The sequence below is a fragment of the Entelurus aequoreus genome, linkage group LG01, assembly GCF_033978785.1.
Source record: "Entelurus aequoreus isolate RoL-2023_Sb linkage group LG01, RoL_Eaeq_v1.1, whole genome shotgun sequence".
Lineage (NCBI taxonomy): Eukaryota > Metazoa > Chordata > Actinopteri > Syngnathiformes > Syngnathidae > Entelurus > Entelurus aequoreus.
The window spans coordinates 93,130,185-93,143,933 of record NC_084731.1 but is presented as its reverse complement, the minus strand read 5'-3'; the positions used below and the strand labels follow the sequence as shown (position 1 = coordinate 93,143,933).

General features: G+C 37.8%; 1 protein-coding gene across 3 annotated transcripts in view; it reads right to left on the bottom strand.

Moving 5' to 3' along the window:
• The window catches only part of slc19a1 (solute carrier family 19 member 1), a 15,568-nt gene extending 1,819 nt beyond the window's left edge, over nt 1-13,749 (bottom strand). For 2 of the 3 annotated variants that reach the window (XR_009827628.1, XM_062062120.1), the window contains exons 1-5: nt 13,631-13,749; nt 11,043-11,537; nt 7,320-8,106; nt 5,770-5,962; nt 2,648-2,789 (exon numbers count right to left, since the gene is read on the bottom strand). Coding sequence is in view for 2 of the 3 variants with exons in the window: in XM_062062120.1 (XP_061918104.1) it covers nt 2,648-2,789; nt 5,770-5,962; nt 7,320-8,106; nt 11,043-11,321 (1,401 nt within the window). In the remaining variant the exon portion in view is untranslated. Of the gene's footprint in view, nt 1-2,647; nt 2,790-5,769; nt 5,963-7,319; nt 8,107-11,042; nt 11,538-13,616 lie in introns of all 3 variants that reach the window. The other variant, XM_062062129.1, reaches the window with a different exon arrangement.

The window sequence follows — 13,749 nt, the reverse complement described above, 5'->3', positions numbered from 1 at the left end:
ATTTCATCAAACCTTCCATCCAGTCACAGAATACATATTGACTAATAAGTAGGGATGTGCCGATAGGTGAAGCCACACATTAGTATTGGTCTATTTTTGTTAAAAACTACACAATAACCATACATTTTAATGCCAATCACAAATGTCGATCCCCTTTGGCTGAGACTTTATTTTTAGTCCCCCGGCTGACAAGCGGGTAGCACCTAATAATGTGTCGCCACACACAGTGTGGAGACGCTCCTCTAAGCTAATAATAATCACCTCCATTACCGCAAATAACCTGCATTTCTTAATATAGGTATCATTATCAAGTATCGCATTATCACTGGAGGATGAGGCTGAACATATGAGAATAAGCTTTTCAGGTGGAATTATTTCGCATTGTTGCTTGATGTACAGCTTAAGTTGTTCAACAGTCCGGGGGTCTCCGTCGTCGTATTTTAGGCTTCATAATGTGCCACACATATTCAATGGGAGACAGGTCTGGACTACAGGCAGGCCAGTCTAGTACCTGCAGTCTTTTACCATGAAGCCACGCTGTTGTAACACGTGCCTTGGCATTGTCTTGCTGAAATAAGCAGGGGCGTCCATGATAGCGTTGCTTGGATGGCAACATATGTTGCTTCAAAACCTGTATGTACCTTTCAGCATTAATGGTGCCTTCAGCGATGTGTAAGTTACCCATGCCTTGGGCACTAATACACCCCCACGATTAGTGATGGCAAACACAGAAGGCACTCCGCTGTTGTTGTTGACGGAAGTAGCGTTTGTTGCTAAGCGCTCTGTGAAATCAATGCGCCAAGGAAATAAGTTCCGATTATGCGGCAAAATGACTTACATGTTATCATAAATGTGCCTGTTACGAAATGGTTACAGCTTGGATATATAATGTTGTGTGACGGTTTTTGGATGTTTTTACATGGCTTTGATGAAATAGGGGCATCCCCATTACTGGCATGGTTATCAATTTACATTGGTGTTTGTATAATATTATATATTATATATACTGTATTTCATTTATTTATCTTGTTTTTTCTCTGTTCTTGTTACCTTTTTGTACTTAGGATTATGTAATAAAATAATAGAATATAATATATTGTTTGTGTTGGCATGGTTTGGGGGCAAGTCTTTTTTTGGGGGCGTTGGGCCACCCCCAAGGGATGGTTCGCCCAGGACGTAAATCTAGCCAGGACAGCCTCTAGTCTAACATAAGTAGGGATGATGTTTGATAAGAAATTATCGAGTTCGAGCCTATTATCGAATCCTATTATCGAATCCTATTATCGAACCGATTCCTTATCGATTCTCTTATCAAGTCCAGATAGGTTGTTGTATATGGAAAAAAACACACAATATTTAGTTTAACAAAATCTCACTTTTATTATATAAGAAAAAAATAAAATCTAATAAATAAATAAATATTGACTGTTACCCCCCTAAAAAAATAAAATAAAATAAATAAATATTGACTGTTGTTACCCAAAGTATATGAAGTGGGGTTTTTAAGTAAAACAAATATATACAGTAACACAAAAACAACCTGTCTCTGTGATCACTATAGGTGTATAAATAATACTATAGTGTTAAATAAAATCAGTCCCTTGGGCACAAAACTGAAAATAATACAGCTCTCCAAAAAGTGCACTTCTGCTGCTATTTGACATAACTGTTTGTTATGATGCTTTGACATTTTTGCACTTTATTTCTTTATTGAAAGAAAATTCTATGAAGAGAAAAGTTGTTTGCAAATGTGGTTACAATGCTAAAAAATGAAAAGTTAAAGCTAAAAAAAGGAATACACTTTATTGAGTTAACATTATTTCTTTATAGGGGGAAATATGTGATGTTATGAGCTAGGAATATAACAACTACACTACCCAGCATGCAACGGGAGTGACGAGCATGCGCGGTAGCCCCGAAAAGTGTTGTTGCATCATGTCACCACCCGGCAGCTAAGAATGAGCACGCTGTGAAAGTAAACGTCAAGAACTCAGCCAACACGCCTCGTCTGCATTATTTATAATTAGACAACACATATACAGTGTGATTTTGTTTTGTTTACAAGGAAAGAAAAACAAAAGTTAAAAAAGGGAGATGTCATATATGTATGTGCTGCGGTTGCTTTAAGAACATTGCGACAGCTGCCGTAAAGGAGGTGCGTTGCTAGCCTTGTTGCTATGTTTCCGGTTGGTCGTAAAAGTGTTCGTCATGTGTTTGTACCCTGCTCAAATCTCTCAGTAAAGTTATTCATTGGATTATACCTTTTGTTTTGAACTTTATTACACCTTGGAGCGCTTTTTCCGGTCCATTGTTTTCCCTATCTGCTCCTAATGACTGAGCTACGTGACGTAATTTCTTGTGATGTCTCACAGGGCATTTCTGGTCGGGATGGGATTGGTCCCAGGGATTCGAATAAAGAAGCAACTTTTTTCTTTACTATAGTGGTCTTGATAACAGGTACCGGTTCTCATAAAGGGATTGGAGTCCGAGGACTCTGTTCTTTTCTTATCGAACAACCGGGAAAACCGGTTTCGAGTATCATCCCTAAACAAGGATTATGGATGATGGTCAAAATACCCCCAAAAGTGCAGTTTCCCTTTAAATGTGCTAGAAGGACAGGTAATGTGCCAACAAAGCTCTTGCTTACCTGACTGTCTACATCCAAAGCCAGGCCCCTCTTGTCAGCAAATATCAAGTTGATGATTGTCTTCAGGATGGTCCCCAAGAAGGTGTTAATGCCAAACACCAGGGCACAGAGCTCCTTGGTGAGCGACGATGCGATCTGGAAACTACACACCAGGACAGTGAGGGCACAATTGACAGGTTTTAGTTTTGTGATTAAAATGTGTCATTCTTCCTGCAGTTTAGAAAACTTCACACCTCTGACTGGGATTAGTGCAGTGGATTCCAAAATGAAAACCAAAATGTGGGGATATAGTTTACATCGTATTTTCCCGACTATAAGCCACTACTTTTTTTCCAATGCTTTGAACCCTGCTGCTTATAAAACGATGCAGCTAATTTATGGATTTTATTTGCCATAATGTTTTGTATTCAACAAATAGTTTTCATATTACACCAACAGAGGCACTGGAAAGGTGTGCTATTGTTTGTGCTATGGCGCCATCTTTTGGACGAGTTTGCTCACTGCAGGTGCTGCAGGTTGAAAGTGTACTTCCTGTTTTGTGCCTTGAACTTGGAAGTATAATCATCCATAGCATTTCTGCTGGAAATGATTTTTAAATCATCACCCCAGTCCAAGCAACATTTGTAAGTTTTACAATATAACTAAAACAATTTGTACTTAAAAAATAGTTTTAGTTATACTGTAGGGCAGCGCGTGTGCCTCACAATACGAAGGTCCTGGGTTCGAGCCCTGTGTGGAGTTTACATGCGTGGGTTCCCTCCGGGTACTGCGGCTTCCTCCCACCTGGGGATAGGTTGATTGGCAACACAAAATTGGTGTGAATGTGAACGTTGTCTGTCTATCTGTGTTGGCCCTGTGATGAGGTGGCGACTTGTCCAGGGTGTACCCCATCTACCGCCCGAATGCAGCTGAGATAGGCTCCAGCACCCCCCGCGACAAGCGGTAGAAAATGGATGGATGGAATTTATACTTATTAAACAGTCTCATGTGTGATGTACCGGTAAGTGTTTTTATGCATATTTGTATGTGCTATCGTAATGTAATCAAGCTTGCAACGTTAGCATTAGCTAATATGCTAACATATTTATGAGTGTCTTTGTTAGTATTATTAACTTACAATGTCATTCTTTTTGTCTTGTTTCAGTTATGTAAATTCACTAAAACCGTGGAGTTACGGAGTCTGCAAAGCTGATTGGAAAGCTAGCATCCGCAGCTAGTGGGTCCATGACGATGACTTCTGTTTATTGCCGTGTTACAGGCCCCGTTTGGAAACAATTAAGGTATTTAGATAAACATTTACAAAATATTTTGTACCGGTATATATCTGCGGCTTACAGTCCAGTCCTAATAAATGTAAAAAAAATGTTTCTTTTAAAATTTGGTGGGTGCGACTTAATACTGGCGCACAGAATAGCTCAGAAAATACGGTGTATACACACGCATATATATGTATACGTACTGTATATACAGTACTGTTTAAGGTTATCAATTTACAAAGATACGTTAATGTTAGTATAAAGTTTCTGAATTAATTTCATTTGCACTTTAAAGGGGAACTGCACTTTTTCAAAACTTTTGCCTATTGTTCGCAATCTTTATGAGAGACAAAGAGACAGATGTTTTCTTTTTAAAGGCATTCTAACTTGTAATTAAACGTAAATAAAAGTTTGCTTAAATCGGAGCCAACGGGAGGTCCTCTATTCCGCACAAAAAGCCCTCTAAAAAAATGCCAAAAATACTCCATTTACATTTCCTGACTTGAATATTAACCAAGAATTAGTGATATTGTTATTAGACGCGCTAACACAGACAAACTATTTATAGCGGCGCTGTGATCACAGAGAGTTAACTAGTTTATGTGGCTATGCTGACACGAAAAAACGCTTGATTCCACCGCTTTTTTTTCTTCACGAGGATTATGAGTCATTCTTCATCTAAACAAGAATATATGAACATCCTAGTGACAGCAAACATTGTACAGTAAGTGATTTCTTATCATGTTTGTGGTCTCTCATGAAGTCTGCAGTGAGTAATAATCAGTGATGTCAAAGGAAAAAGCGAACGTTGTGATGTGTTTTTTTAATTAATGTGCCGCTGTATTCTTAAAATGATCAAAATATGTAAATATTACTTCTTAATATAAATGTGCCTGTTACTACATTCATATATACTTATAGCGTGTATATAAAACCTTGATAAAGGTGTTTGAATGTTTTTTGAGCACTTTATAGGCAGAATAGAGGGACTCCTATAGGCTCCATTGTTAGCGGACATTTGGTCGCATTTATTTACTAGTTACAGAGTGCATAAAAAAATATGTGTGCTTGTCTTATATAAGGATTGTGAATGACAGGCAAAATTAAAAAAAAAAAAAAAAGTGCAGTTCCCCTTTAAGTTAATAATTATTGTATATCATTCAATTAATTAGCTCTTTGTCAACTTATTTTCTGTGTATGTCTATTTCCAAATGTTTCTGATGAGATCAATACAGATAAGCACTGTTTGGCGTTTTTTGAATTGTAAAGAGAAATTTGTTTTGTGTGAATACTGATGTTTTTAATGAATTGATACTTAATTGAAAATCTGTTTTCACATGAACATGAAAACTAAATTTAATTGACCATGATTTTATGTATAAAATTCATAAAAAGCTGAAACATCCAAGGAGGGGTTAATACTTATTTTGCAAGGCACTGAATCACCTTTATTGCATTTTTTTTTTTAAAAGACAGAAGCCGTCACGAAAACATTTCGGTGTAACTGTGGACTGAATGAATAATGGCTACTTAGTGTAATGCGCTTTGAGGGACTAAAAAAAAAACATGACTTAGATCCAATCCATTATTATTTGTTTACATATAACGTTACATGCTTATTTTGTTTTGACAGTTGACCTAAAACTCCAAGTGGGACATGTCCTACTTATCAGTTTTCTGGAATGTGTCATTTATACGATCGCACATAATTTGTCACTAACCTCAAGAAATATGGCTGACTTGTGTAGTGAGAAACTTTACGCTCTCCAAGCTACTGATGAGGAAATCCATGTACTTATGCAACAATCTCCCACAAGATTTAAACTGGATTTAGACCTGGTCATGGGCAAACATGTCTGCACTCACGTGGCGATTGGCACCAGGAACTGGTGGAAGCATCTGAAAAGGACGTAGGCCGTATAACAGACCCAGATGTTATTGGTGGTGCCCATTAGCAGCAGGAGTCCAGCCTGCAAGGCTGTGATCACAGCAATGACCAGCTCTGACCAGATATTCCATCGGATTTTCACAAAGCCTGCGATGAAAGAGGTCAAAACACCTGCAAAAGAATGATTTTAACAAAAGTCAAGGTATTTATCACCAACTTGGACACAATGCGACAGCAGTAGACAATGTAACGCTGAAGTTAGGGCTGCAATGATTAACCGATTAAAAATCTACTATTTTAACTTTAAATAGCTTTGATTTATAGTCTGTTGTAGGGATGTCCGATAATGGCTTTTTGCCGATATCCGATATTCCGATATTGTCCAACTCTTTAATTACCGATACCGATATCAACCGATACCGATATATACAGTCGTGGAATTAACACATTATTATTCCTAATTTGGACAACCAGGTATGGTGAAGATAAGGTTGTTTTTTTTTTTAAATAAAATAAAATAAGATAAATAAATTAAAAACATTTTCTTGAATACAAAAGAAAGTAAAACAATATAAAAACAGTTACATAGAAACTAGTAATTAATGAAAATGAGTAAAATTAACTGTTAAAGGTTAGTACTATTAGTGGACCAGCAGCACGCACAATCATGTGTGCTTACGGACTGTATCCCTTGCAGACTGTATTGATATATATTGATATATAATGTAGGAACCAGAATATTAATAACAGAAATAAACAACCCTTTTGTGTGAATGAGTGTAAAAGGGGGAGGGAGTTTTTTTGGGGTTGGTGCACTAATTGTAAGTGTATATTGTGTTTTTTATGTTGATTGAATAAAATAAATTTAAAAAAATAATAATAAAAACAATACCGATAATTAAAAAAACGATACCGATAATTTCCGATATTACATTTTAAAGCATTTATCGGCAGGCCGATATTATCGGACATCTCTAGTCTGTTGCTTTGATTAATCATTAAATAAGTTTAACTAATAAAAGATTCATCAAATTCGAAGCACATGAAAAAGGTAAAAGTAGGTAAAACAAGTTAAATAGAAGGTAAAATATGGTAAAAGTAGGTAAAATGTAAAGTAAAAGAAGGTAAAACATGGTAAAGGAAGGTAAAACACAGTAAATAGAAGGTAAAAGTAAGTTAAAGGAAGGTAAATATAAGGTAAGGATAGGTAAAAAGAATGTAAAAGGTAAGGAAAGGTAAAAAGAATGTGAAAGAAGGTAAATGAACAAGAATGTAAATTAAAGGTAAAGAAAAGTCAAACAAGGTTAAAATAAGGTAAATAGAAAGTTAAGGAAGGTATATAAAACTAAAGGTTATGGCAAGCAGAAAAATCTTTGCATTTCAACTATTTTCCCTAAGATACACATTAAGGCTATAAAGTGTATTTAATCAGATTACTCCATTAATCAAACAAACTAATCGATAGATTACTCGATTACTAAAATAATAGATAACCGCAGCCTTGGTTGAAGTTCTCAAAATGTCTTACTCAGTAAGGTAGAAGCAGCCTCCACACCTCCATTGTAAATGTTCTTCTTGTCAGTGGCCGTGGAAAAGTTACTCCACAAGATGTGTACGTAGAACAACACCAGGTAGTACCCTGTGGAGTTGAACACCCACCAAAGGGACCACAGTCGCAGGTTGGGTCTTTTCACTACAGTTCTCAACTCCATCAGCATATGCACAAAGATTGAGTCCTTCCAGTGGGATGCAGAGCATGTGGACAGGGCTGTGGTCAACCCGCCATCCTTTGGGTTCATCTTGTCCAGTTCCGCCTTAGTGGCTACTTGAGCGGACACTTCTCTGTGCTCCTGATTGCGTGCCTGATTGAAAAACAAGGAGCGCTTTGGCCAGGGCAGGCAGAGTGACAGCACCAGACCAAAGCTGACAAAACCCAAAGAAATAAGACTGAGGGTGTAGTAAGTGACGTTGCCCACTGAGATGAAAAGCTGGCCAATCACCGAGCTGATGAACACTCCGAAGAGGACTGAGGCACGCGAGTAGCTGGCCACACGCTGGTATAGGTTCAGGCTGACCAGGGAGAAGATGTAGGAGGAATACGCCACACGGCATGCCATGGTCACACCGTAGAAGAATTCCATGAACTGCATCTCAATGAGGGATGTACCCAAGAGCAAAAGGATCCAGATAACCACCTGACTGATACCCTGGATGACCAGAACTGGCTTGTAGCGCAGAAAATCAGTCAGCAGGAAGGCTGGAACCAGCACTGCCATGTAGGAGTACGTCAGCACTGGCGTGATCTCATTGGTCACCTATAAATACAAGAATGACAGGAGGATTGAATAGTCATTAAATAAACCAACTTTTTTTGGCCGCGGGTAAGGATTTTTAGGTTTTGTGTTATAAGTCTCGATACAGATCAGTATTCTTACACTTTGAAGTTTTAAGCTTTTTATTGCATTATTTTTGACATTGTAAAGCCTTAATAGGATAAATGCATTTAGATGTAGAGGTCCAATTCACTTTTGGGAAAGATTTATGTACTATACACTGCAACTATATGTAAGCTGCAACCACCTATTTTTTGGACTAATGTTATTTACATATATTTACATATGTTAGCTGCACACGTATATATACATTTAAATATTTACACAAGCACTGGGATGGCGTGGCTTGGTTGGTAGAGCAGCCGTGCCAGCAACTTGAGGGTTCCAGGTTAGATTCCCGCTTCCGCCATCCTAGTAACAGCTGTTGTGTCCTTGGGCAAGACACTTTACCCACCTGCTCGCAGTGCCACCCACACTGGTTTAAATGTAGCTTAAAGATGTAGATAATGGGTTTCACTATTTAAAGCACTTTGAGTCACTAGACAAAAACGCTGTATAAATATAATTAACTTCACTTCACATTCACACATTTAACCAAAGACAGAGCCTGTAACACGACATACAGTAGTGCCTGGCCTTTCAGAGCCTCTTATTAGGGTTGAATTTGCGTTCCGTGCGGCGACGGTTGCATTTTTCGATGGCCGGCTCGATCGTCTTCGGTTTTGAGGCAACGTCTTGTGTATTTTGTTGTGTGTTCTCCAAGATGAGGGTGAATCCATAATGCGCTAAATGGCTGATTGAATATTTGTGTGGGTGCGTTGATTTAATGTAAATAATTTCGTTGGTCCACTGTGACCTGATCGGCAATTTCATTGGTCTGATGTGAAGAGGCAAAAATCCTTGCCGGAAGGTGAAGCTTGTAAACCCGGGAAAAATCCATTAATTAGCTGCAGTATTGTATAAAGCGCAGGGTTCAAAGCATGGGAAAACAAGAGAGGCTTGTATTCCAGAAATTACCGTACTTTCATACAACCTATACAGTTACAACCAGTGTGTTTATCATCCTCCATAAACCATGAAGATAGTCTTTTCTTTTTAAATTACATTGATTTCCATTCATTTCAATGGGAAGGGCTGCTTCACAACACAATGTTTAACGCGGCCCTGATACAGAAAGTATGAAAATGCTACCTCTTCTTCTTTACTTCTATAATAAGTTCCTTTTGTATCTCTATATTTACACAAGGTTTGGATTTTTGTCAGAGAGATCTTGTCTATCATCATGTCATTAGAATAATACACAAAGCGTGCTACTATGAACATAACAATCCATTATTTATAAGTTCTAATGTGTTAAAATTTTCAGATAGTGTTTTTAAAAACAATGGAAATTATGTTTCGAGTAAAGAACAACAGCCTTCCAGCTTGTATTCTTAGGTTATTTCAATTAAGAGGAGAAAACTATAATTTACGGGGGATATTGATTTTTGAAAAGTAAAGTAAAGTAAGAACGAATATAAAATACAAATGTATTTCAGTTTTAGGAGTTAAATGGTGGAACAAGCTCAGTGATGAGCTGAAGACATGTAGTTCTTTGTTAAGGTTTAAGAAAACCTTGAAAGGTGAAATAATTGAAAATTATAAAATATAGTAACAATTACTTTCATCCCATTGATTTTTTTTAACGTTGATGTTCCAGGCAATCTAATTTTCAGTGGAGGTATAGGATAGGCAAATATAAGCTCTGGCTTCAGCCTATTCCTTTTTCGGTCATTCTTTTTGTGTGTAAATGTGTATGATTGTTAAATATGTATAATCTGTACTGTTAAACTGGTCACACAAAATGGTTGATGGTTGATTATATGACCGAAATAAACTTATTTAATTCATTCATGTCCATCCATCGCTGTGGCGTTATTTGATGGAATCACAGAACAAGAAACTTGCCGCACTCCGTTAATAAGCCGGCGCTGCGAGTGCTGCGGAGGGAGGCTTGATCGTTGCAGTAGCGTAAACAAACAAAACGGAACCAGTAAAATGCTATGGAAGAAGGACAAAAACTGGATTTCCAAGCAAAAAATTGAAATTTTAAAAGCTAAACGTAAGAAATATGCTGTGTACAAGCGACTAACATTGCAGGGGGAAGAGAAAAAAGTGAAGGGCGAGGGCGCTGCAGTGAAAAAAACAGTCCACTTTTCTCATAAAGAGTAAACTGTTGGTGCTTGAGCATTGGTTATTACTATCTACTTCACTAATTAATATTGTTTTTAAATACTAAATATTGGTATAATATGCATATGAATTGTATCTGCTGAATTACTAACAGTTGTAGTTGTACAAAAAAAGGCTGATACCAATAAAAAGAGGCCGATTTAGATATACGTCAAAATCCCAAATATCAGCGCCGATAATCGGTCGATCTCTAATTCTGAGTTATGAGCTTGATTGTGAAACGTAATGTGCTCGTAGGTGGAGGTACCACATGTACGCAAAAATCGCCGCAGAGAATCGTGCCCTTAATTGTGGGCAAGAAAATTGTGGTTCCCATTTTTCTCAGAATCGTGCAGTCCTAATTCTAGTATTCAAATAAAATGTTCCCCTTCCATTATGAACTATTCAGAGTCATTCCCTAACACAAACATTCAACAGTGACCCACTTTTGGAAAAGGAATGTAAGATTTCACCACAGTTAGATGGTTCAGTGACCACCCTCACAAGACACTCATTATTTCCAATAGGTCACCCGGTTTAACTGTACAGAAGTAATGGTTAGCTTATAGCCTACTTGAAATGTCGGCATTAAAAAAATCTATTTTTCATTCTTTGTTGTCATTTGTGTACAAGTATTAGTCATGAAGCAAAACAGTGTTCTGTAACAAGTGAACACAAACTGTATTAGCAGCATGGGCACTACTGACCTGCTGCTTGGTAAAGTTCTTTTCAGTGCTGAGCAGATTCGGCGTAATGAAAGGTTCCCCAGGCTTGATGGATGCCATAAACCCGAAGAAACACAAAAACATAATGGACCATATCCACTTTCGTGGCTCCTTAGCTTCCTCTGGGAGACGTTTAGAAGCAACTGGCTCCTCCAAAGTACAGCCAGCCATCTCCAGATCTCCATGTCCTCCAACGTCTTCAACCGCACGCACCTTCTGGTCCGTCTCATTCTCCTGCTCTGCTGTTCGGTCTGCCACCATTGTGTCAGCTGATGTGGCAAAGTGAAGCTCACTTGTCAACTTTCCTTTCTATCCGAACTGTTGGAATAGTGCATGTGTGTGTGTGTGTGGTTAAAATGCTAAGTGCCGTCACCCCACACACATGTGAGATGTTGTTGACCTTTGCTTTGTTGAGCACTGTAACAACGTGTGACACCAAGCTTATGTAGCCAGCAGCCGGTCAGCTTCATTGCTCACCTGAAAACACACAATAACAGAATAACATTCATTGATTGACAATTATTTTCTAAGTACATATATAGAGAACATACAAACACTTTATTTATTAAATCACAATTATTGAAATTCAACGATTTGGTGCATTTGCAAACAGCTACAATTATGTACAAAGCAAACTATAACCTGCTACCCAAGAATGTACAACAATTCTTCTCAACAAGAGGAGAAATATAACCTTAGAGGAAAATCTAATTTAAAACATTTGTATGCTCGTACAACACTTAAAACCAGTATGTGAAATTAAAATATTGAACAGATTAACCAAAGAAATCAAACAAAGCACCAATATGATTCAGTTTAAGAGACGGTTCAAACTGCAAGTGTTCACAAAGTACACAGAACAGGAATTATGATTAACATCTTGAACCCTTTTTTTCCTTTTTATTTAGACAAAGATTATTTATGTATTTAATATTTGCATGCGTACTATGGCATATTATTTATTTATTATTTATTTGTTCACCGTCCCAGGCAATCGCAAAAAGCCGCTGCCTGACCAAGGGTTCAGAAAATCTGCGAAGACTCCTCCCACCCCCCACCAAGAACTGTTTTCACTGCTGGACTCTAGAAAGGGGTTCCGCAGCCTCCGTAGCCGAACATCCAGGTTCTGTAACAGCTTCTTCCCTCAAGCCATAAGACTCTTGAACGCATCATAATAATCCCTTCAATTCCCCCCAAAAACGGATTAACTCGCTGGAATATAAAGACAATATAACATACATCCATAAACGTGGATGCATATGCAAAAGTGCAATATATTTATCCGTACAGTAATCTATTTATTTATATCTGCACCTTATTGCTCTTTTATACTGATCTACAACGAGCTAATGCAACTAAATTACATTGTTATTTGTACTGTAAAGTTCAAATTTGAATGAAAATAAAAGGAAGTCTAAGTCTAGTCCAGTGGTTCTTAACCTTGTTGGAGGTACCGAACCCCACCAGTTTCATATGCGTATTCACCGAACCCTTCTTTAGTGAAAAATAAAATTTTGTTTTTTTTCAAATTCAAGACAAAGTTATATGTTTTTGGTAACACTTTAGTATGGGGAACATATTCTCCCCATACTCAAGTGTTACCATGTTTTTTTACTGGTGCACAAAATGAACCGTGCATGAACATCACCTTGTTCAAAGAACAAAACCAACACAGTGCATAAACTCACAACAAATTACACACTTGCAAATCAGTGTGACTTATGTTGTTGCCGTATCCGTAATACGCCGTTTTTATTTACACGATGAATCGGGTGTGTCTTGACCTCCGCCGAACCCCTGAGCCCGACTCACAGAACCCCTAGGGTTCGATCGAACCCAGGTTAAGAACCACTGGTCTAGTCTAAGTCTCTCCAAGTTCTTTTACAGAGAACAAGGAAATTGGATAAAGTTGCTACGGTATGAAATAAGCTCTGCTTCTTCCTACTCCTTTTCGGACGTGCTGTAATGAAACAACTGGAATTGTGTGATGCATTTCATTGTTCGAAATAAACTGAAACTGAACTGAACACTTCTGCCAAACTCAATGGGTGCATGGTTACATTGATCAACCTTCACGATTTAAAAAGAAAGAGCAGGACAAATTATATATATATATTTTTTTTTTTTAATGAATCAAGCGCAGTACTGTAGTTACCTAGTGAATGGTATACAAAACTCTCATTGTATACCACTACTCAGCTGTCTTAAGTAATATGTTCATGTAAAGTTACACAAGCCCATGTGGCCTAACAATAATTTGTCAAAAAAATACAGTAACCTGCTACCTTGCCAAAGTCCCTACGTGATTAAAAAAATATATTTCCACTCGGAAAATAACCCCAGCCGTCCATTTTAAAGGAAATAAACAGCAAATATACCACAATACAGCTAGCTGGCTAACGATGCAAATACAACGGGAAGTTTGTATGCTTTGTTAGCGCAAACTGCTCGACATTATTTCTGACAATAGGAAGGCGACATCGCGCCGGTTTTCTTTTGCCATTTAAACGTCAACGTCGTGATTTTATTAGTAAATTTAAGGTACATTTAACTTACTTAACGTTACATACCTCGTGTATTTTGCTTCTGCTTTGACATTGGCTGAAGCGACGAGGTTCCGTCGCAAAGGATTCTGGCAATTGAAGTTTCGCTGTGGAAAATGGCAGCTTAAAATGTCGCAGTACACGAG